Below are 25,676 nucleotides of genomic sequence, written 5' to 3' on the forward strand. Positions count from 1 at the left end.
TTAATCCTAAATTATGTCACAGTCCTACTCAAAATTATCCAGTACCTTCACATCACACTTGGAACAAAATCTTTAATCTGCACAATCTGGGCCTTACTACTTGCCTACAAGACTTCCAATCACTATGCTTCCAAGGGCTGTTGCTCTTACTCAGTTTGGAAGTTACTTTCCCCAAAAACCATATGGCTTGCTCCTTCACTCTATCAAAACCTTTGCCATACAACCTTTCCTAATCACTCAATAAAAAACAACCCCCATGTTACTAGGTAGCATTAATAACCCACATATGTATCCATTTATTTGTTTGTTTATTCTGTGATGCCCCACTAGAATGTAAGCTCTATACAGGCAGGGACTTGTGTACTTTCTATCCCCAGACCCTGAAGAATCTCTAGCATATAGAAGTTGCTCAATAAATATTTGCTGAATAAATGAATATGTAAGTTAAATAAATTCATGAATAAAGCCATTAAAATGATACGGCTATGTAATATATAACAATGTATAAAACTGTATATAACAAGTTAGCTGAAAAAACAAGGCACAACATGCTAATGTTCTTCTAGTACTCGATAAAATAAAATGTCCATGAAAAAAGTTAAAAGGGTATATACAAATATAAGAGTGGTGGTAGGGTGGTAAGATCAAGTTTTCTCATTACCTGCTTCTTCTATCTTTTTAAAAGTTATTTTATTTCACATTTCTAAATGAAATATTAAACTGAAATTTTAGAAAGGAGCTACTATCAGACATGACTTATTTCTCGCTCAGCCAACATGGCAGCAAACTCACCACCCTCCCCCTTCCTACATGGGACATGACTCCCAGGGGTGTAAACCTCCCTGGCAACGTGGGACAGAAATCCTAAAATGAACTGGGACTCAGCATCAAGGGATCAAGAAAATCTTCTCGACCAAAAGGGGGAAGAGAGAAATGAGACAAAATAAAGTTTCAGTGGCTGACTATGGAAGACTATTTAGCAGTTTCTTAGGGAACTAAGTTTCAAGTTGCCCTATGACCCAGCAATAGCACTACTTGGTATATACTCAGAAGAGCTGAAAGAAACAACACAAACAGACATTTGCACACCAATGTTCACAGCAGCATTATTCACAATCGCCAAAAGATGGAAATAAACCAAATACCCATCAACAGACAAGTAGATCAACAAAACGTGGTATACACATATGATGGACTATTATGCAGCATTAAGACAAAATGACATCCTGATGCACATGACAAGATGGATGTCATGCTGAGTGACATAATACTGAGTGAAGTTTGCCAGACACAAAAGGATAGAAACTGTATGATTCCACTTTTATGACCAGCATAAAGGTATAATCAGAGGATTATAATACAGAATATAGGAGACTTGGAAATACACAGAAGCTAGAGATGGGTGACCCCTTAGCTAATGAGGTTGAACTCCAATGTAAGGGAATAGATAGGAGTGAAGGTGGTCCTCTAGTGCGTCTACAAGTAATATTACCATATTGAAGATGAACAAGATTGAAAGGGTTGTATGGACCTACAGTTCCCACTGATTAACACTAGAAATATGAATAAGTTCTCACAAGAATTACTTCAAAGATATAATTCTTGAAGTGTGTTTAAGTCCAGGGTACAGGGTGAAAGCTGCTATTGCATGCTATGAGGTATGTTCAAAAGGAAACCATCAGCACTACCACAGCAACAGCAGAGGTAAATAATGAGGGGAGGGACAAGAGTTAAGAGGAGTTTTAGATCTCCCATTTGGCGAGGGTATGTTTACTGGTTTTTTTCTCTTGGGAACAATGAAATTATCTAAAGTTGAGAATGTTGATGGACTGTGGACTTTGGGCCCTCTACATGGTGCCCAATGAATGCAGGTGGTTGAAGGATGCACTGATGGAGAAGTAGATTGGCAAATGATGGTGTATACTTATGAATGAAGGTTGTGCTGCTACAAAAAAGAACAAAATCATGAGGTATTAAATGATGTGAATGAACATGGGGGACATTTGGTGAGACAAAATAAGCCAGAAATTAAACAACAATGGTATGGTCACCTTTAGAAAATGCTTATAGGAAAACAGGGGCCTAGATTGTAAGCTTTTAGAGGAGACACATTAAGTCTGGAATGGTGATTATTATTTCTGGATTTTGAGAGGCTGTTTTTTATATATTACCTGATATTTGGAGACAAGAATGAAGCCAAACAGCTTGGGGTTAAAGTAATTCAGAACATAGAGGTAAGGAAGACAGTGTCTATATTTTAGAACCACACATACCCTTTGAGACCAATGGAAGAAAGGTTTATTTGGTCTGGAACTGAAATTTTCTGTAGCACATAATCTAACTCAACCTATCTGTACAGCTCATTTGAACAACTGAAACACAGGGAGCACAGAATAAGAAAGAGGTCCTTTAATCCTGTATAGATTATTATAATACCTGGAAACATCCTAGAGTATATTAAGCAGATAATCAAAAAGTATTGGCAAAATCCCCTGAGGGATGAGAGGAAAATATGGAATTATTAAACCTTACCATCAGGGAACCCCCTCATACTGTGTCAAACTCTAGGGACACCCAAATCAATAGGCCATGCCCTCGATCATGAGGCTTACTCTTGTGGTGCTTATGTAGGTAGCGGAGAAGCTTAGATTACCTATAGACATGCCTAAGAGTTACTTCTGGAGGACCTCTGTTGTTGCTCAGATGTGGCCTCAGTCTCTCTAAGCCCAACTCTGCAAGTGAAATCATTGCCACTGCCCCTACATAGGACATGACATCCAGGGGTGAAAGTCTCCCTGGCGATGCGGGAGATGATTCCCAAGGATGAATCTAGACCTGGTACCATGGGATCAACAAATTACATTCTGACCAAAAGGGAGAAAAAAAGTGAAATTAATAAAGTATCAGTGGCAGAGAGAGTTCAAATAGAGTCCAGAGGCTACTTTGGAGGTTGCTGTTATGCAAGTTTCAGGTAGACCTTGCTACCTATCATAACCTGCCAAGCCCCCAACCAGGACCAGTCTAGCCAATCCCAAAGAACACCTAGGGCAATATATAAGATTCCACAAGGGTTCCAGGCACTAGAGTAACTTTCCAGAAACCTACAACCTCCAGATAGGCCCCTGGCCCAGATAAGTCCTGAAACCTAGCCTAGCCTCTCCAGAACATCAGATAGTCCCATCTCCCTACTCCATATCCTGATCCTGATCCTTCCAATATGAAAAATTTAGAATTGCCATAGCCCAAACACCCCTAAAGAGAGGGATGGAAAAATCAAAGGTGATGGTGGAATTATACAAAGAAGATAGTATTTAACAAATGAATATGAATGTTGAATCATTAAATTGATATCTCTTTTAGTCTCCAGTATTTTAGAGTAGCTAGAAGCAAAAACCTAAAATCATGGAATTGTAATCCTTGTCAAACTCTGAAATATGTTTTACAACTAATTGTGGTGCTGTGCTTTGAAATTTATAGTGTTTTTGTATTTATGTTATTTTTCACAAAAAAAAAGAAGTAAAAAAAGTCAATTGTGATGATAAAAAAATAATTAAGCCCTTTAGCTTCCTATATTCTTGAGCAGCTAGAAGGAAAAATATGAGAGGATTGTATGATAGCCCATGACAAACTCTGGGATCTGTCATGTAACTATTTGTTGAAGAGTGCTTCGAAAACAATTGTTTTTTATTCTTGCTTTGTATATGTTATACCACACAATAAAAAAAGTTAAAAAATAAAAATAAAAATAGAAAAATAAAGTGTCAGTGGTCGAGAGATTTCAAATAGAGTTGAGAGGCTATCCTGGAGGTTATATTCTTATGCATTTTATAGATATCCCCTCTTTAGTTTAAGTTGTATTAGAGAGGCTAGAAAGAAGTGCCTGAAACTGTAGAGCTGTGATCCAGTAGCCATGTTTCTTGAAGAATGATATAGCTTTTGCCATGACTATGTGATTGTGAAAACCTTGTGTCTGATGCTCCTTTTATCTACGATATTGACAGATGAGTAAAAAATATGAATTAAAAATAAATAAATAATAGGGGGAACAAATTTTAAAATAAATTGAGTAGACTGAAATACTAATGAACAACAAAAGGGAGTGGTAATGGGTACAGAAAAAAAATAGGGGGAACAAAGGTTAAAATCTATTGAGTAGATGGAAATATTAGTGGTCAATCAGAGGGAGGAGTAGGGGGTATGGTATGTGTGAGTTTTTTCTTTTTTCTTTTTATTTCTTTTTCTGGAGTGATGCAAATGTTCCAAAAAATGATCATGATGGTGAATATACAACTATGTAATGATATTGTGAGCCACTGATTGTATACCATACATGGAATGTTTGTATGTTAAGAATGTCCATGTTTGTACGTTGTTTTGGTTGGATAATACAAAATATATATTTGAAAAAAAAAAAGAAGAAGAAAGGAGCTACTAACTCAACAACAAAAGAACCAACAACCCAATTGCCAAATGGGTAGAGTACATGGATAGACAGTTTTCCAAAGAGCAAATACAAAAAGCTAAGAATCACTAAAGAGATACTCATTTTCATTACCTATAAGGTAATGACTTTACTAGCACCAAGGGGCTGAGCTCAACCAAGCTCCAAATGTGGAATTAATTAACAAATTATGACTACTAAAAATAGGCCCCCAGCTCAGATAAACCTCAAATAAAAGCAAAAGTTACTAGTTTTTGCCCTGGCACAGAGGGGACAGTTCTGACGGGGCAAAAAAAAACAGAGGTTTTCTGGATCGGACAGCACAAAAGACTTGAAAAGGTCTGGACCCTAAAAAAAAACATGGAGTACATAGGACCTGGAGATACACAGACCAAGGTACCAACTTAAGCTTTTGATTAACAAACCCGAGGAACTGGGGTCCTGTTCCGAAAAGGACTCTTTTTTTTTTTTTTGCTTTGTTTCTACTGCCTTAACTGTTTATTAGATAGAACTGCAATACTTCTCTGACTCCAACTGCCCCAGGCAATGGTGGACTACCTCTCTTTGTCTGAGAGACAAAGAGGCTGGTCAGTTGAAAGGAGTTAATTCCCTGGAGGCTGTGCCTTCCCCAGGAGAGGGGTGGGGACCCAGCTCAGGAGGAATCCCTTCTTCAAAGAATTCAGACCCTAGGGGCTGGAAAACTGAAGAAATTAATGCCAGCCTACAACATTTCCTCTGTCTCAACCACGGCCCCAGCAGGGAGAGTCTGTTGAAGTTAAAGGTACCCACCACTATATGCTGGTGGGACCCGCAGGCAGACAAGCGCCATATACTGGGCAAGATAGCAAAAACACAAGAGGCTTCACAGGAAAGTCTGTCAACCTGCTGGGTCTCCCCCTCAGGGAAATCTGATGCAGGTAACTCTTTCCTCCTGAGAGGAGGCCAGTCTGGTACAGGAAAATCTGACTGGGGTCTATAGCATCTAGGTAGACCTTACTAAGGAAAAAAAAAAAGGCTCCATAAAGCCAGAGCAAGAAATAAGAAAACAAGAAATGAAAAATTCTGATCCGTTAAACAAAACCTATCCTAGAGGTCTAGAATAAGCTGAACTGAACGTCAAAGAACAGATAGCAAACAAAGCCACCCAGCAAGAAAATCCTAGGTAAAAGAGTGAAACAATCTTCCAAATAAACTAATTAAGGAAATCAAATGCCTAGATGCCAGCAAAAAATAATGAGTCATCCTAGAAAAACTGAAGATATGGCCCAGTCAAAGGAACAAACCAACAATTCAAATAAGATACAGGAGTTGAAACAATTAATTCAGGATGTATGAATAGACATGGAAAATCTCATCAAAAATCAAATCAACAAATTGAGGGAAATATAAAGAAGGCAATGGGTGAACAAAAAGAAGAAATCAAAAGTCTTAAAAAACAAATCACAGAATTATGGGAATGAAAGGCACAGAAGAATAGATGGGAAAAAAAAACAATGGAAAATTACATTAGATTTCAAGAGGCAGAAGAAAGGATTAGTGAACTGGAGGTTGGGACATCTGAAATCAAAAAGAAAATATAGGGGAAAGAATGGGAAAATATGTGCAGGGACTAAGGGAACTGAATGACAACATGAAGCACACAAATATATCTGTTGTGGTTGTCTCAGAAGGAGAAGAGAAGGGAAAAGGAGGAGAAAGACTAATGGAGGAAATTATCACGGAAAATTTCCCAACTCTTATGAAAGACCTAAAATTACAGATCCAAGAAATGCAGTGTATCCCAAACAGCATAGATCTAAATAGACATACTCCAAGACACTTACTAATCAGAATGTCAGATATCAAAGACAAAGAGAGAATTTTAAAAGCAATCCATCACATACAAGGGAAACCCAATAAGACTATGCATAGATTTCTCAGGAGAAACCATGGAGGCAAGAAGACAGTAGTATGATATATTTAAGATTTTAAAAGAGAAAAACCACCAACCAAGAATTCTATATCCAGCAAAACAGTCCTTTAAAAATGAGGGGGAAATTAAAACACTTTCAGACCAAAAAATTACTGAGAGAATTTGTGACCAAGAGACCAGCTCTGCAAGAAATACTAAAGGGAGCACTAGAGACAGACAGGAAAAGACAGGAGAGAGAGGTGGGAGAAAGGTGTAGAAATGAAGACTATCAGTAAAGCTTAAAAAGAGGAAAATTAGATATGACATATAAAATCCAAAAGACAAAAAGGTAGACGAAGTTACTGCCCTTATAGTAATAACACTAAATATTAATGGATTAAACTCCCCAATCAAAAGACATAACTGGCAGAATGGATGAAAAAACAAGACTCATCTATATGCTGTCTACAGGAGACATATTCTAGATCCACGACAAACATAGGTTGAAAGTGAAAGGTTGGGAAAAGATATTTCATGCAAACAAACAATCAGAAAAGAACAGTAGTAGCTATACTAATATCCAACAAATTTTACTTCAAATTTAAACAATTAAAAGAGACAAAAGAAAGGACACTATGTATTAATAAAAGGAACAATTTAACAAGGAGACATAACAATCATAAATATTTATGCACTGAGCCAGAGTGCTTCAAAAAACATAAGGCAAACACTGACAAGAGAAATAGACACATCTACCATAATAGTTGGAGACTTCAATTCCCCACTCTCATCAATGGACAGAACATCTAGACAGAGAATCAATAAAGAAACAGAGAAGCTGAATAATACAATAAACGACCTAGACTTAACAGACATTTATAGAACATTACACCCCACAACAGCAAGATACATCTTTTTCTCAAGTGCTCATGGATCATGCTCAACAATAAACCTCACGCTGTGTCACAAAGCAAGTCTCCATAAATTTAAAAAGAGTGAGATCATTCAGAACACTTTCTCGGATCATAAAGGAATGAAGTTGGAAATCAATAACAGGCAGAGGGCCAGAAAATTCAGAAATATATGGAGGCTCAACAACGGACTCTTAAATAACAACTGGGTCAAGGAAGAAATTACAAGAGAAATCAGTAACTATCTTGAAGCAAATGAAAATGAAAAAACAACATATCAAAATTTATGGGATGGACATACTTCCTGGAAGATGGCGGCTTAGTAAGACGCGCGGATCTTAGTTTCTTCTCCAGGACACCTACTAGGGGAGTAGAAACGATACAGAAAGCGCCCAAAGCCACAACAGAGATAAAAAAGACAGCGTACCCCATCCTGGAACGGCTGGCTGGCTGAGAGAAGCAGCTCGGGTGAGATCGCCGAGGCGCGCGGGCCTTACCGGGCGGGGTGGCAAGCGGCCGGAGTTACTCCCTTCCCCCTTCCCGGGCCGGCTGGGAGAATTGGAGAGGTGGTCCCATGAAACCAAGGCGGCTTGTGCCCACACCACGCACAGCCCCCCGGACCAACTGAGAGAATTGGATCGGAAACCCCCAGGCCGCGGAGAACGGTGACCCCGTGACTCCCGGGGAACGTGCACTCTCTCGGGCGGGCCGCTGCCACTGGCGCCCTCCCGCCACGCTTGTTGCCCAGGGCCGACTAGGAAATTCGGACGGGCTCTTTCCCTGGCTGCGGCGACCAGCAACCCTCCCTGCGTTCGGACCCCGGGCCGGCTCAAGCCGCTTCGGCTAGCGAACCCCCAGGACGGCGAGAGTTTTCCAAAGTTTAAGGTCCCACAGCACCTTTTACTGGTGGGACCCGCAGACAAACGTGTGCCACGAGCGCCACCTACTGGGCAGGATAAGAAAAACAGAACCCAGAGATTTCACAGAAAAATATTACAACCTTGCTGGGTCCAACACCAAGAGAAATCTGAATAAATGCCCAGACGCCAGCAGCAGAAGATAACTGTCCACGCTCAAAAGATTGAGAATATGGCTCAGTCAAAGGAACAAACCAATAGCTCAAATGAGACACAAGAGCTGAGACAACTAATGCTGAATATACGAACAGAAATGGAAAACCTCTTCAAAAATGAAATCGATAAATTGAGGGAGGACATGAAGAGGACATGGGCTGAACATAAAGAAGAAATAGAAAAACTGAAAAAACAAATCGCAGAACTTATGGAAGTGAAGGATAAAGTAGCAAACATAGAAAAAATAATGGATAGCTACAATGACAGATTTAAAGAGACAGAAGATAGAATTAGTGATCTGGAGGATGGAACATCTGAATTCCAAAAAGAAACAGAAACTATAGGGAAAAGAATGGAAAAATTTGAACAGGGTATCAGGGAACTCAAGGACAATATGAACCGCACAAATATACGTGTTGTGGGTGTCCCAGAAGGAGAAGAGAAGGGAAAAGGAGGAGAAAAACTAATGGAAGAAATTATCACTGAAAATTTCCCAACTCTTATGAAAGACCTAAAATTACAGATCCAAGAAGTGCAGCGCACCCCAAAGAGATTAGACCCAAATAGGCGTTCTCCAAGACACTTACTAGTTAGAATGTCAGAGGTCAAAGAGAAAGAGAAGATCTTGAAAGCAGCAAGAGAAAAACAATCCATTACATACAAGGGAAACCCAATAAGACTTTGTGTAGATTTCTCAGCAGAAACCATGGAAGCTAGAAGACAGTGGGATGATATATTTAAAATACTAAAAGAGAAAAACTGCCAACCAAGACTCCTATATCCAGCAAAATTATCCTTCAAAAATGAGGGAGAAATTAAAACATTCTCAGACAAAAAGTCACTGAGAGAATTTGTGACCAAGAGACCAGCTCTGCAAGAAATACTAAAGGGAGCACTAGAGTCAGATACAAAAAGACAGAAGAGAGAGATATGGAAAAGAGTGTAGAAAGAAGGAAAATCAGATATGATATATATAATACAAAAGGCAAAATGGTAGAGGAAAATATTATCCAAACAGTAATAACACTAAATGTCAATGGACTGAATTCCCCAATCAAAAGACATAGATTGGCAGAATGGATTAAAAAACAGGATCCTTCTATATGTTGTCTACAGGAAACACATCTTAGACCCAAAGATAAACATAGGTTGAAAGTGAAAGGTTGGGAAACGATATTTCATGCAAATAACAACCAGAAAAGAGCAGGAGTGGCTATACTAATATCCAACAAATTAGACTTCAAATGTAAAACAGTTAAAAGAGACAAAGAAGGACACTATATACTAATAAAAGGAACAATTAAACAAGAAGACATAACAATCATAAATATTTACGCACCGAATCAGAATGCCCCAAAATACGTGAGGAATATACTGCAAACACTGAAAAGGGAAATAGACTCATATACCATAATAGTTGGAGACTTCAACTCACCACTCTCATCAAGGGACAGAACATCTAGACAGAGGATCAACAAAGAAATAGAGAATCTGAATATTACTATAAATGAACTAGACTTAATAGACATTTATAGGACATTACATCCCACAACAGCAGGATACACCTTTTTCTCAAGTGCTCATGGATCATTCTCAAAGATAGACCATATGCTGGGTCACAAAGCAAGTCTCAACAAATTTAAAAAGATTGAAATCTTACACAACACTTTCTCGGATCATAAAGGAATGATGTTGGAAATCAATAATAGGCAGAGTGCCAGAAAATTCACAAATACGTGGAGGCTCAACAACACACTCCTAAACAACGACTGGGTCAAAGAAGAAATTGCAAGAGAAATTAGCAAATACCTCGAGGCGAATGAAAATGAAAACACAACATATCAAAACTTATGGGACGCAGCAAAGGCAGTGCTAAGAGGGAAATTTATTGCTCTAAATGCCTATATCAGAAAAGAAGAAAAGGCAAAAATTCAGGAATTAACTATCCATTTGGAAGAACTGGAGAAAGAACAGCAAGCTAACCCCAAAGCAAGCAAAAGGAAAGAAATAACAAAGATTAGAGCACAAATAAATGAAACTGAAAACATGAAAACAATAGAGAAAATCAATAAGGCCAGAAGTTGGTTCTATGAGAAAATCAATAAGATTGATGGGCCCTTAGCAAGATTGACAAAAAGAAGAAGAGAGAGGATGCAAATAAATAAGATCAGAAATGGAAGAGGAGACATAACTACTGACCTCACAGAAATAAAGGAGGTAATAACAGGATACTATGAACAACTTTACGCTAATAAATACAAAAATTTAGAGGAAATGGACGGGTTCCTGAAAAGACATGAACAACCAACTTTGACTCAAGAAGACATAGATGACCTCAACAAACCAATCACAAGTAAAGAAATTGAATTAGTCATTCAAAAGCTTCCTAAAAAGAAAAGTCCAGGACCAGAAGGCTTCACATGTGAATTCTACCAAACGTTCCAGAAAGAATTAGTACCAATTCTCTTCAAACTCTTCAAAAAAATCAAAGTGGAGGGAAAACTACCTAATTCATTCTATGAAGCCAACATCACCCTCATACCAAAACCAGGCAAAGATATTACAAAAAAAGAAAACTACAGACCAATCTCTCTAATGAATACAGATGCAAAAATCCTCAATAAAATTCTAGCAAATCGTATCCAACAACACATTAAAAGAATTATACATCATGACCAAGTAGGATTCATCCCAGGTATGCAAGGATGGTTCAACATAAGAAAATCAATTAATGTAATACACCATATCAACAAATCAAAGCAGAAAAATCACATGATCATCTCAATTGATGCAGAGAAGGCATTCGACAAGATTCAACATCCTTTCCTGTTGAAAACACTTCAAAAGATAGGAATACAAGGGAACTTCCTTAAAATGATAGAGGGAATATATGAAAAACCCACAGCTAATATCATCCTCAATGGGGAAAAATTGAAAACTTTCCCCCTAAGATCAGGAACAAGACAAGGATGTCCACTATCACCACTATTATTCAACATTGTGTTGGAGGTTCTAGCCAGAGCAATTAGACAAGAAAAAGAAATACAAGGCATCAAAATTGGAAAGGAAGAAGTAAAACTATCACTGTTTGCAGACGATATGATACTATACGTCGAAAACCCGGAAAAATCCACAACAAAACTACTAGAGCTAATAAATGAGTACAGCAAAGTAGCAGGTTACAAGATCAACATTCAAAAATCTGTAGCATTTCTATACACTAGTAATGAACAAGCTGAGGGGGAAATCAAGAAACGAATCCCATTTACAATTGCAACTAAAAGAATAAAATACCTAGGAATAAATTTAACTAAAGAGACAAAAAACCTATATAAAGAAAACTACAAAAAACTGCTAAAAGAAATCACAGAAGACCTAAATAGATGGAAGGGCATACCGTGTTCATGGATTGGAAGACTAAATATAGTTAAGATGTCAATCCTACCTAAATTGATTTACAGATTCAATGCAATACCAATCAAAATCCCAACAACTTATTTTTCAGAAATAGAAAAACCAATAAGCAAATTTATCTGGAAGGGCAGGGTGCCCCGAATTGCTAAAAACATCTTGAGGAAAAAAAACGAAGCTGGAGGTCTCGCGCTGCCTGACTTTAAGGCATATTATGAAGCCACAGTGGTCAAAACAGCATGGTATTGGCATAAAGATAGATATATCGACCAATGGAATCGAATAGAGTGCTCAGATATAGACCCTCTCATCTATGGACACTTGATCTTTGATAAGGCAGTCAAGCCAACTCACCTGGGACAGAGCAGTCTCTTCAATAAATGGTGCCTAGAGAACTGGATATCCATATGCAAAAGAATGAAAGAAGACCCATCTCTCACACCCTATACAAAAGTTAACTCAAAATGGATCAAAGATCTAAACATTAGGTCTAAGACCATAAAACAGTTAGAGGAAAATGTTGGGAGATATCTTATGGATCTTACAACTGGAGGCGGTTTTATGGACCTTAAACCTAAAGCAAGAGCACTGAAGAAGGAAATAAATAAATGGGAACTCCTCAAAATTAAACACTTTTGTGCATCAAAGAACTTCATCAAGAAAGTAGAAAGACAGCCTTCACAATGGGAGACAATATTTGGAAATGATATATCAGATAAAGGTCTAGTATCCAGAATTTATAAAGAGATTGTTCATCTCAACAACAAAAAGACAGCCAACCCAATTACAAAATGGGAAAAAGACTTGAACAGACACCTCTCAGAAGAGGAAATACGGATGGCCAAGAGGCACATGAAGAGATGCTCAATGTCCCTGGCCATTAGAGAAATGCAAATCAAAACCACAATGAGGGCGGGCCGCGGTGGCTCAGCGGGCAAGAGTGCTTGCCTGCTATGCCGGAGGACCCCGGTTCGATTCCCGGCCCCAGCCCATGTAAAAAACAAACAAACAAACAAAATATAATAAAACAAGAAAATGTTTAAAGATGTTTCCCTTTCTTCCATCCTTCCTTCCTTCTCTCTGTCTTTCCTTCCCTTCCTCCCTTTCTCTTTAAAAAAAAAAAAAAAAAAAAAAACCACAATGAGATATCATCTCACACCCACCAGAATGGCCATTATCAACAAAACAGAAAATGACAAGTGCTGGAGAGGATGCGGAGAAAGAGGCACACTTATCCACTGTTGGTGGGAATGTCAAAGGGTGCAACCACTGTGGAAGGCAGTTTGGCGGTTCCTCAAAAAGCTGAATATAGAATTGCCATACGACCCAGCAATACCATTGCTAGGTATCTACTCAAAGGACTTAAGGGCAAAGACACAAACGGACATTTGCACACCAATGTTTATAGCAGCATTATTTACAATTGCAAAGAGATGGAAACAGCCAAAATCTCCATCAACAGAAGAGTGGCTAAACAAACTGTGGTATATACATACGATGGAATATTATGCAGGTTTAAGACAAGATAAACTTATGAACCATGTAATAACATGGATGGACCTAGAGAATATTATGCTGAGTGAATCCAGCCAAAAACTAAAGGACAAATACTGTATGGTCCCACTGATGTGAACGGACATTCGAGAATAAACTTGAAATATGTCATTGGTAACAGAGTTCAGCAGGAGTTAGAAACAGGGTAAGACAATGGGTAATTGAAGCTGAAGGGATACAGACTGTGCAACAGGACTAGATACAAAAACTCAAAAATGGACAGCACAATAATACCTAATTGTAAAGTAATCATGTTAAAACACTGAATGAAGCTGCATCTGAGCTATAGGTTTTTGTTTTGTTTTGTTTTGTTTTGATTTTACTATTATTACTTTTATTTTTTTCTCTATATTAACATTCTATATCTTTTTCGGTTATGTTGCTAGTTCTTCTAAACCAATGCAAATGTACTAAGAAATGATGATCATGCATCTATGTGATGATGTTAAGAATTAATGATTGCATGTGTAGAATGGTATGATCTCTAAATGTTGGGTTAATTTCTTTTTTTCCGTTAATTAAAAAAAAAAAAAAAAAGAGAAGGGATAATTGGAGATGAAGGGATACAGACTGTACAACGGGACTGGATATAAAAACTCAGAAATGGACAGCACAATACTACCCAATTGTAATGCAATTATGTTAAAACACTGAATGAAGCTGCATGTGAGGTATAGGTTTTTTGTTTTTGTTTTTTTTGTTTTTTTTTCTTTTTCTATTATTGTTTTAATTCTTATTCTGTTGTCTTTTTATTTCTTTTTCTAAATTGATGCAAATGTACTAAGAAATGATGAATATGCAACTATGTGATGTTATTAAGAATTACTGATTGTACATGTAGATTGGAATGATTTCTAATTGTTTTGTTAATTCTTTTTTTAATTAATAAAAAAAAAAGATTAATAAAAGGAAAAAAAAAATTTATGGGATGCAGCAAAGGCAGTGCTAAGAGGGAAATTTATTTCCCTAACTGCCTACATCAAAAAAGATGAAAGAGCAAAAATCAAGGAATTAACTGTTCACTTAAAAGAACTAGAGAAAGAACAGCAAACAAATCCCAAAGCAAGCAAAAGGAAAGAGATAATGAAGATTAGAGCAGAAATAAATGAAATTGAGAACATGAAAACAATCGAGAAAATCAACAAAACCAGGAGTTGGTTCTTTGAGAAGATCAATAAAATTGATGGACACTTAGCAAGGTTGACAAAAAGAAGAGAGAGAATGCAAATAAACAAAATCAGAAATGGAAGAGGAGATATAACCACTGACCCTGCAGAAATAGAGGTAGAAATGAGAGGATACTATGAACAACTTTATGCCAATAAACTAGACAATGTAGATGAAATGGACAACTTCTAGAAAGGCGTGAACAACCAACACTGACTTGAGAAGAAATAGACAACCTTAACAAATAAATCACAAGTAAAGAAATTGAATCAGTCATTAAGAAGCTCCCAAAAAAAGAAAAGACCAGGACCAGATGGCTTCACATGTGAATTCTACCAAGCTTTCAAGAAAGAATTAGTACCAATCCTGTTTAAACTCTTCAAAAAAATTGAAGAGGAGGGGAGGCTACCTAACTCATTCTATGAAGCCATCATCACCCTCTTACCAAAGCCAGACAAAGATACTACAAGAAAAGAAAGTTACAGACCAATTTCTCTAATGAATACAGATGCAAAAATAATCAACAAAATTCTTGCAAATCAAATCCAGCAGCACTTTAAAAGAATTATACAACATGACCAAGTTGGATTCACCCCAGGTATGCACGGATAACTCAACATAAGAAAATCAACTAATGTAATACATCATATCAACAAATCAAAGCAGAAAAACCACATGATCATCTCAATTGATACAGAAAAGACATTTGACAAAATTCAACATCCTTTCTTGTTGAAAACACATCAAAGGATAGGAATAAAAGGGAACTTTCTCAATATAATAAAGGGAATATACAAAAAACCCACAGCTAACATCATCCTCAATAGGGAAAGACTGAAAACTTTTCCTCTAAGATCAGGAACAAGACTAGGATGTCCACCGTCACCACTGTTATTCAACATTGTGTTGGAAGTTCTAGTCAAAGCAATTAAACAAGAAAAAGAAATATAAGGCATCAAAATTGGAAAGGAAGAGTAAAACTCTCACGGTCTGCAGATGAAATAATACCATATGTCGAAAACCCTGGAAAATCCACACCAGAACTACTACAGTTAATAAATGAGTACACCAAAGAGGCAGGTTACAAGATCAACACTCAAAAATCTGTAGTGTTTCTATACACTAGTAATGAGCAATCAGAGGGGGAAATCAAGAAAAAAAATCCATTTGCAATTGCAACCAAAAGATTAAAATATTTAGGAATAATTTAACTAAGGATAAAAAAGACCTATACAAAGAAAACTACAAGATATTGCTAAAAGAAATCACAGAAGACCCAAATAAATGGAAGAATATACCATGTTCATGGATTGGAAGACTAAATATAGTTAAGATGTCAATTCTACCTAAAGTGATTTATAGATTCAGTGCAATACCAATTAAAATCCCAAAAACTTACTTTGCAGAAATAGAAAAATCAATAACCAAATTTATCTGAAAGGGCAAGCTGCCCTGAATAGCTTAATTATCTTGAGAAAGAAAAATGAAGTCGGAGGTCTCACATTACCTGATTCTAAGGTGTATTACAAAGTTACAGTGGTCAAAACAGCATGGCACTGGAATAAAGACAGATATAATGACCAGTGGAATCAAATAGAATGTTCAGATATAGGCCCTTTCATCTATGAGCAACTGATCTTTGATAAGGCAGTCAAGTCAACTCACCTGGGACAGAACAGTCTCTTCAATAAATGGTGCCTGGAGAACTGGATATCCACATGCAAAAGAATGAAAGAGGATTCATATCTCACACCCTATACAAAAATTAACTCAAAATGGATCAAAGACCTAAACATTAGAGCTAAGGCCATAAAACTATTAGAAGAAAATGTATGGAAATATCTTATAAAACTTGTACTAGGAGGCGGTTTCCTAGATCTTATACCCAAAGCACAAGCATTGAAAAAAGAAATAGATAAATGGGAGCTCCTCAAAATTAAACATTTTTGTGCATCACAGAATTTTGTCAAGAAAGTAAAAGGACAGCCCACACAATGGGAGACAATATTTGGAAACGACATATCAGATAAGGGTCCAGTATTCAGAATATATAAAGAAACTGTTCAACTCAACAACAAAAAGACAGACAACTCAATTACAAAATGGGCAAAAAACACGAACAGACACCTCTCAGAAGAGGAAATACAAATGGCTAAAAGGCACATGATGAAAAGATGCTCAACTTCCCTGGCTATTAGGGAAATGCAAATCAAACCCACAATGAGACATCATTTCACACCCACAAGAATGGCCATTATCAATAAAACAGAAAATGACAAGTGCTGGAAAGGACGTGGAGAAAGAGGCACAATTATCCACTACTGGTGTGAATGTCAAATGGTACAACCACTGTGGAAGGAAGTTTGGGGGTTCCTCAGGAAGCTAAGCATAGAACTTCCATATGATCTGGCAATACCACTGCTAGGTATCTATTCAAAGGACATGAGGGCAAGGACACAAACAGACATTTGCACACCAATGTTTATAGTAGCATTATTTACAATGGCCAAGAGATGGAAACAGCCCAAATGTCCATCAACAGAAGAGTGGCTAAACAAGTTGTGGTATAGACATACAATGGAATATTAGGCAGCTGTAAGACAGAATAAAGTCATGAAGCATGTAACAATGTGGATGGACTTTGAGGAAATTATGCTGAGTGAGACTGGCTAGAAATAAAAGGTCAAATACTATATGGTCTCACTGATATGAACTAACATTAATGAATTTGGAGAATTTCAGTTAAGAAAAGAGGTCATCAGGAGAAAGAAAAAGGGTAGAGATTGGGCTGAAGGAATACAGATCATGCAATAGGACTGATTGTAAAAATTCAGAAACGAATAGCACAATACTACCTGATTGTAGCACAATAATGTAAGTATACTGAATGAAGATGAATGTGAGAATGAAAGATGGAGGAGGGCTGGGGGCACATATGAAACTAAAAGGAAAGACAGATGATAAAGACTGAGATGGTATAATCTAGGAATGCCTTGAATATACAATGATAGTTGACTAAATGTACAAATTTAAAAATGGTTTTGCATGAGAAAGAACAAAGGAATGTCAGTATTGCAGCGTGTTGAAAATAGTTGGTCATTCATATTTTAAAACTAAATGAATGGCCATTACTTGTTCACAGATCAGAAGATTACATATCATTAAGATGTCAATCCTACCCAAAGCAATTTATAGATTCAACACAATCGCAATCAAAATGCCAACAATTGTCTTTGCAGAAGGTTATAAGGAAGGATAAGGGGCCCCAAATAGCGAAACCCATCTCAAAAAGGAAGAATGTAGTTGGAGGACTCACAGGTACCAATCTTAAAAGGTATTATAAAGCCACAACAATCCAAAGAGCATGGTACTGGCAGAAGGACAGACATACAGACCAATGGAATAGAACTGAGAGCTCAGAAATCAATTCTCACATTCATGGCCAACTAATTTTTGACAAGGGTTAAAGACTACTCAATTGACAAAGAATAGTCTCTTCAACAAACGCCACTGTGAAAACTGGACCTCCATTTGGAAAAAGAAAATAAAAGAGGAACCACCACCCCCAACATCACACCATATATGAAAATCAACTCAATATGAATTAAAGACCTAAAGATAAGATCCAGAACTATCAAACAGAAGAAAATGTAGGGAAGCATCTTCAGGAACTCGTGTTCAGCAATGGTTTCTTAGACTTTATACCCAAAGCACAAGTAACCACAGCAAAAATAGATTAAGTGGGACCTCATTAAAATTAAAAGCTTTTGTGCCTCAAAGAACATCATGAAAGTAAAACAACAACCTAAGCAATGGGAGAAAATATTTGGAAATCACATGTCTGATAAAGGTTAAATATTCAGAATATATGAAGAAAACATTCAACTTAGTAACAAAAAGACAAACAACTCAATTTAAAAATGGACAAAAGACTTGAATAGACATCTCTCCAAAAAGAATATATGAAACAGCCAGAAAGCACATAAAAAATTATTCAACTTCATCAGCAATCAGGGAAATAACAAATCAAAACTACAACGAGATACCATTTTATGCCCATTAAAACAGCTGCTATTTTAAAAACTGAAAAATAACAAGTGCCAAAAAGAATGCAGAAAAATAGGAATGCTTATGCATTGCTGATAGCAACGTAAAGTAGTACAGTCACTGTGAAATACAGTTCAGCAGTTGCTCAGAAGGCTAAGTATAGCACTACCATACAACCCTTCAATCTGAATACTAGGTATATATCCAAAAGAACTGAAAGCAGGGACTCAGACATTTTCATGCCAATGTTTATAGCAGCATTATTTACTATTGCCAAAAGATGGAAGCAACTCAAGTGTTCATCAACTGATGAATGGATAAATAAAATGTGGTATATATATATATATATATACACAATGGAATATTCAGCTATAAAAAGGAATGAATTTCTCATATATGTGACAAGAATGAACCCTGAAGACATCATATTAAGTCAAACAAGCCAGACACAAAAGGACAAATATTGTATGATCTCACTGTTTTGAAACAAATGATAAATGAATTCAGTAAATTGGGAAGGTACAAGATAAACACCCCCAAATCAGTAGTGTTTATATACACAAGCAATGAAAAATCAGAAAAAGAAATCAAGAAAAGAACTCCATTCACAGTAGCAACTAAAAGAATCAAATATCTAGGAATAAATCTAACCAAAGATGTAAAGGACTCATATACAGTAAACTCAGAGTTAGAACCTAGTATACAGGTTACCAGGGGCTGGGCTGGAGATAGGAGATAGAAAGTTAAGGCTTAAAATGTACATGGTTTCTATTCAGAATGATGGAAATATTTTAGTAAAGGATGGTGCTGATGGTGGCAAATCATTGTGCAATTAACAGCACTGAAAATACATATCTGAATATGATTAAGAAGGGAAATGTTAGATTGTATATATGGTAACAAAATTAAATTTAAAAAAATCCACAGAACTGCACAATGCAGTGAACCCTAAGTTAAACCATGGACTTTAATTAATAACACAATTATTAACATGTGCTTTCATCAACTGTAATAAGTGTTTCCCATCAATGCAAGGTGGAGTGGTATATGGAAACCCCATTTTATGCATGATTGTTCTGTAAACCCACAATTTCTCTTGAAAAAAAAAGAAAGAAAAGAAATGAAATACTAACATATATTACACCCACTGACGAACTTTGAAAAGATTATGCAAGTCCCAAAAGACCACATACCGTATGATTTCTTTTCTATGAAATGTCCAGGATAGGCAGATCCATAGAGATAGAAAGATTAGTGATTGCCTAAGGCTGGGGATGTTGAGGAGAATGGGGAATGACTGCTAACGGGAAGAGGATTCCTTTTGGGGGTTACGAAAATGTTCTAAAATTAGATTGTGGTAATTGTTGTACAACTCTGTGAATATACTAAAAACCAATGAATTGTACACTTCAAATAGGTGAATTTACGATATATAAATTATACCTCAAAAAAACTGTTTTTTTTAAATGGCAATACATTTCACTGTTAAATTTAAGAGTTTGAAACAAAATCTTAAACAGCAACTAAGACTGTGAATGGTTAATCATTATGACCCAAAGAGCAAGGTGAAGAAATGACCTCAACTGAGTAAGCGATATGAAAGAAGACTAGATATATAGAGATGGGATTTGAAAAATGAAAACAAGTAGCTATCTTTCAGAAGTAATTAGTGATCAAAAGTTTAGTATTAGTATTACAAACAAGAAAGTAATACTACTTAAAAAACAGGACAGACCATAACATCTTATGGGCCTCTTTCCTCATCTGCAAAATTAGGACATGCAACTAAGTAAATAATTTTTAAGATGAAGACAGAGAAGGAATGGTTGTTTCCCAAAAGAATTTCTCGACAACAGCCTCTACATGCATGGATATGTCTGGACTTTTCAGAATGACAATGAAAAAGGAGAGGCACACCTTTTCATAGACGAAAATCGGCTAACATTTTTGTAATGTTCAAGATTAAAATAAGAACAGCTATAAAATGAAGATGTCAACCCACTGTGACATCTCAAACAGAAAGGGATAAGACTGGAAGAACAATCTGGTAATATTCCCATATCAGGGAAAGTAAGCAAGAAATGATATAAAATAAAAGCTGTCAAAGGAAAGAGTGATTAGGTAGTAGTTTTTGCAAAGAAATGAGTTTTAAGGATGGGCATATTAATGTTCTATCAATTTACTGTTATACTCTGTCCTTTAGCTTCTGCTCAGTCAAAAAAACCTCTCTTGATCATATATGGTAGCCCATGACAAACTCTGGGATCTGTCCTGTAACCATTTGCTGAAGAGTGCTTTGAAAACCATTGCTTTTTTATTTCTTTGCTTTGTATATATGTTATACTATACAATAAAAAAAAGTTTAAATTAAAAAAAAACCCTCTCTCAGGAACAGCTAAGACTCCAGTGCCTTTAAAATCCTACCTCAAAAGATTGAAAAGTAGGAAAGATACTATGAAGAGGGGCAGAGGAGTTTGAGGTTCACAGGATCGTTGGGGAAGACAGCTTACTGCCTATAATGACTGTGATGGGAAAACAGGAGAAAATGATCATGGAGGTGCATCCAAGGAAAGAGCACAGGATATGAAACATCAAGCCTGTACATGCTACTGGTTCTGAATGGAATAAGGAAAAAAGGTGAGATCATCAACTGTGAATATGGGCAAGGACAAGCTACACTAACAAAGACAATGGGTACTACTTGTATTATAGGATGTTCAAGTGACTGAATCTTGGGTCTGACCATAAGATTTAAGATTATCTGCCAGAGAAAAGACAGGACCAAAAATCAAAAGCCCCTAACAATAATACAGGGAATCAGGAAAAGCAACTAAAACTATGGGTTAGTGCAGTGATTACCAAACTTTTTCTTTTTTTTTTTTTTTTTTTTTGGCTCTCTTAGGACAAAAGATACCTCAGTTCATCTACCCCCAAAAAAAAGCCTACTTTCCAATGCAAAAAAAGAACTTGGAAATAACAATAAAGCAAGGTTTGGAGTGAATGGTTAATTTATATTTGAACCATAATGCATATTTTTCTTAGTCAAGATACCAGAAAAAATAAAGGCTAAAATTCAGTTGATAGACAAATATGAATCTGTACTCAGTGGAGGGTTAAACTAATAAGCCACAACAAACAAAACTGTTAACAAAACTTGTCATTTACCATATAAAACATGAACAAAAGCAACTGAAAACCAAAACCAATTTAAGACAACACTGATAGTGCTCTGGTAAAGAAAACTTCCTAAAAATTTTGGTAATCTTAACTGCACACATCCACTAGGAACTTGGCTGGGTTGCTAACTGCAGCTCAGCAGCCAAATTTCTTAATAGAAACATTTTATTTTATGAAAATCAAACAATAACTATTAAATATGCACTTGGTAGTATTCCATTAAGTAACCCTTAGTTTTTGTAAAAACCTATGAAATGAAAATCATTCACTCTTAAGAACTTAAGAAAAGGAAAAAAGAAAGGAGCACGATGGTCTATAGCATAATGTATGGGCTAAGGGGACAGAGGTAAGGGAAGACGATGCAGGACTGCACCAGATTAAAGAACTGATTCGAAAAGGGAGCCACAAGTCACTTTACAGAGACAAAAGACAGATTACTGAGGATGGTCATGTCCAGAGATAGCAATGGAAGAACTCTGTTAAAGCACACTGAAGAAGAAAGCTTCAGATGAAGGTAAAGCTGAGGAGCAAAATCTCCAGCGGTCCCTCTTTCATGAGACAACTCTCTCCAAGAAAGAGCAGGCAATGAGTAACTCTTTTTGAGTAGCTGTGACCTAAGACTGCACAAGGTGGGTAAGATAATTATCTACTTATTGGCAGCAGGGAGCTCAGGAGGCACCACAGGAAGGACTGAAGATGAGTTAGCTCTAGGGCATTAGTAAACCGAGAAGGGGGAAAGTAGTTCTAAATTGGAAAGTTATTATCAACAGGAAGGTCAGATAAATCACAGACCCCAACTGAGGCAGAACCATAGTTTAGAGCCTAGAAATCTGGATCCAGCCTGCATAGGAATCTGGACTTCTCCACCTTATTTCCTGTGTGACTTTTCAGCAAGTCACTTAATCTCTTTGTGCCTCATCTGTAAAATAAGAGCAGTAACAGTACACACCTAGTAGGACTGTTTTGCGGTTGAAATGAATATTTGTAAATCACTTAATACAATCTTTTGTACTGTATTAAATGACTACAATGCATACGATAAATGCTCCTTAATAAACTGCGATAGGCCAGGGTTTGCTTTGATCTCACTATATGAAACAGAGAAGGGCGAGTGAAGTAATGGTAGTGGGCGGGAGTGGGTGCGCGGGAGAGGGATAGATTTTTTTCATCAATGAGAATGCCATGATCCCGGGCCTTAGGGAGGGTCCGTCGTCCTGATTGGGATCGGTGAGCACTCGCTCCCAGCTGAGGGTTGCTTGTTGAAGGGGCCTTCCTTCCAGGGCCTAAGATTTTCAATGTCTCACTACTCAGAAGTGGTTGTGATTTTAAGGACGCAAGAGTTTAATTTCCGAGCAAGAGGCCATGGGGTGAGATTCTGTTTTGTCTGACGAGAAGGACTCACGCCTAGGGCGGGACAGAGTGCGAGTCGGAGGGAAAGGGTGATATCCCCAGGGGGGGAAGATGTACTGAGAGCCACCATCTGTCCGGCGCTCTCTGGTTGCCCGGCGCTGGGCTCGCCTCTAAGTTGGGAAGGAAAGCCTGTCCAGCCCCGAGGGAGGCAGGAGGAGCCTCCTCAGGAACCCGGCTGTGGGGCAGTCGGGAAGAACCCCACGTCGAGGTTGCGGCGGGAGACCCGCCTCACCGAAGGCGGAGGTCGCTTGCAAGTCTTCCCGAAAGAGGCGGGTCACGTCGGCCACGCGGACGACTGGCCTGACAGATGGACGCGAATGAGGCTTGCCTGCCCGTGCCGCCCGTCGGTGGCCCCTGAAGAACCCGGAATACCTGAGCGTGGGCCCGATGCAGGCCGTGTCGGTACTCTCGATCTCTCGCAGGATCCGCTCGTGCTCTGCCGCTGTCTCCAGGCTCTCCGCCTCCGCCATCTTACCCCAATTCATGAACTGGGGGCGCTCGGTTGCGCGTCCCCCCCTTTAGCCCGGCCCACCTTTCGCTCCCTCACACCGCCTCCCAGCCGGAGCTCCACTGCCGCCCCAGCCTCCGGACACCCGCAGAACGACCCCTCCCTCAGTCTCGGCACGCCCTTTGCGTCATCACGTCTGGCGGCCTTCCGCGCGATTCGCGCTGGGAAGTGTAGTTCTACTGGAGATCCTCGCCTAGGCGCCATCCGTTTACTCATGGATTCCACAAATAGGTATTGAAAGCTCTCTGCAAGCCAGAAACAGTTGAGGACACTACATATACAGCGGTGAACAAGTCAGGCAATGGCATTAATCCAACAATTTCTTGCTTGACACCCTTGCCACAAAGTGCAGAGGTCTGTACATGACTGATGAACGCAAGGGGAAACTGTGGTATATACATTCAATGGAATATTGAGCAGCTGCAAGAAGGAGTGAAGTTGTGACGCATGCAACTAGGTGAATGGACCTTGAGGAGAGTTTGTTGAGTGAAATAACCCAGAAATGAAAAGACATATTATAATGCCTCACTAATATGGACTAACGACAATGTGAAACTCTGAAAATTGAATTTGAGAGCATAGGTTATCAGAGTCTATTGTAAAGGTTCCTAGATTGTAAGCTCTTACGTCAGTCACGTCTATTCCTGAGTTGTAACTTTTATTTTTAAATTCTGGGGTGTAACACTCTTTATGTATAACCTGATGGTTCCCTGGAACTTTGGGTATCTGTGTGACGCCTGAGACTCAGAGCTAGAGTGCTGCAGCTATGAAAGTCAGCATTACCCCATATAGCAACTGTTTAAAAAGCCCAAAAACAGATCAGACTTCGATAATAGATATGAAGCCGATCTCATCAGCACTAAATCAGACAAAAGGGTAAAGGATGCTATTGACTGTATTTTAAAACTTCAACTTCTAGGTCAGACCAAAGAAAGAGATTTTGGTACAAAATTTATATTTTCTGTAGCACACTAATTTAACTTTTATAGTCAGCTTATTCAAACACCATAATTACACAGAACCTTGACTAGGGAGTGAGATCTTGTTGGTTTGTACAGGTTAATGTGATGCCCTGATTCTGGGTAGAAAATAAAAAGGTATTTGCTAAGTCCCTTTGAGGGACTGGGGGAAAAGGAGGAAATATTTCCACCTGGGGAAGACCTTACATTCTTGGAAGCATTGGGGTCTACCAATTTAATAGGCTAAGCCCTAAATCCTTGGGCTTGCCCATATGAAATTTATTTCTACAACAGAGAATCTAAAACTACTTATAATTATGCCTAAGGATCACACCCAGAGAACCTCTTTTGTTGCTCAGATGTGGTCTTTCTAAGCCAACTCTACAGGTAAACTCACTGCCCTCCCCACTACATGGGACATGACTCCCAGGGGTGTAAATCTCCTTGGCAATATGAACCTGACTCCTGGGGATGAGCCTGGTCCTGGCATCATGGGATTAAGAAAGACTTGTTAATCAAAAGGGGGAAGATAAATGAAACAAAATTAAGTTTCAGTGGCTGAGAGATTCCAAATACAGTTGAGAGGTCATTCCGGAGGTTATTCTTATGCATTATATTGATATCCCTTTTTAGTTTTGGTGTATTGGAGTAGCTAGAGGGAAATGCCTGAAACTGCTGAGCTGTAATCCAGTAGCCTTGATTCTTGAAGATGATTGTATAAACTATATAGCTTTTACATTATGACCTTGTGATTGTGAAAACCTTGTGACTGACAAGTCACAAAATAAGCAAGAAAATAAAGACAATAAATAAATAATAGGGGCGATAGGGGGTATGAGATGTTTGGGGTGTTCTTTTTGCATTTACTATTATTTTTATTCTTACTGTTATTGTTTATGGAGTAATGAAAATGTTAAAAAATCTATTGTGATGATGTTCCAGTTTGCTAGCTGCCGGAATGCAATATACCCGAAATGGAATGGCTTTTAAAGGGGGAATTTAATAAGTTGTTAGTTTACAGTTCTAAGGCCAAGATAATGTCCCAATTAAAGCAAGTCTATATAAATGTCCAATCAAAGGCATCCATGTAAAGATACCGTGGTTCAAGAAGGCCGATGAACTTCAGG

The 25,676-nt window shown here is 37.9% G+C and overlaps 1 protein-coding gene across 5 annotated transcripts in view; it reads right to left on the reverse strand.

The window, feature by feature from the left end:
• Positions 1-23,697, reverse strand: part of EXOC6B (exocyst complex component 6B) — an 870,074-nt gene extending 846,377 nt beyond the window's left edge. For all 5 annotated transcript variants that reach the window (XM_077134552.1, XM_077134551.1, XM_077134550.1 and 2 more), the window contains exon 1: positions 23,455-23,697. In XM_077134552.1, the coding sequence (XP_076990667.1) occupies positions 23,455-23,567 (113 nt within the window). In that variant the 5' untranslated portion in view covers positions 23,568-23,697. The remainder of the gene's footprint in view (positions 1-23,454) is intronic.
• Between the last annotated feature and the right edge of the window lie 1,979 nt (positions 23,698-25,676).

Source organism: Tamandua tetradactyla, chromosome 17 (genome assembly GCF_023851605.1).
Source record: "Tamandua tetradactyla isolate mTamTet1 chromosome 17, mTamTet1.pri, whole genome shotgun sequence".
Taxonomy (NCBI): domain Eukaryota; kingdom Metazoa; phylum Chordata; class Mammalia; order Pilosa; family Myrmecophagidae; genus Tamandua; species Tamandua tetradactyla.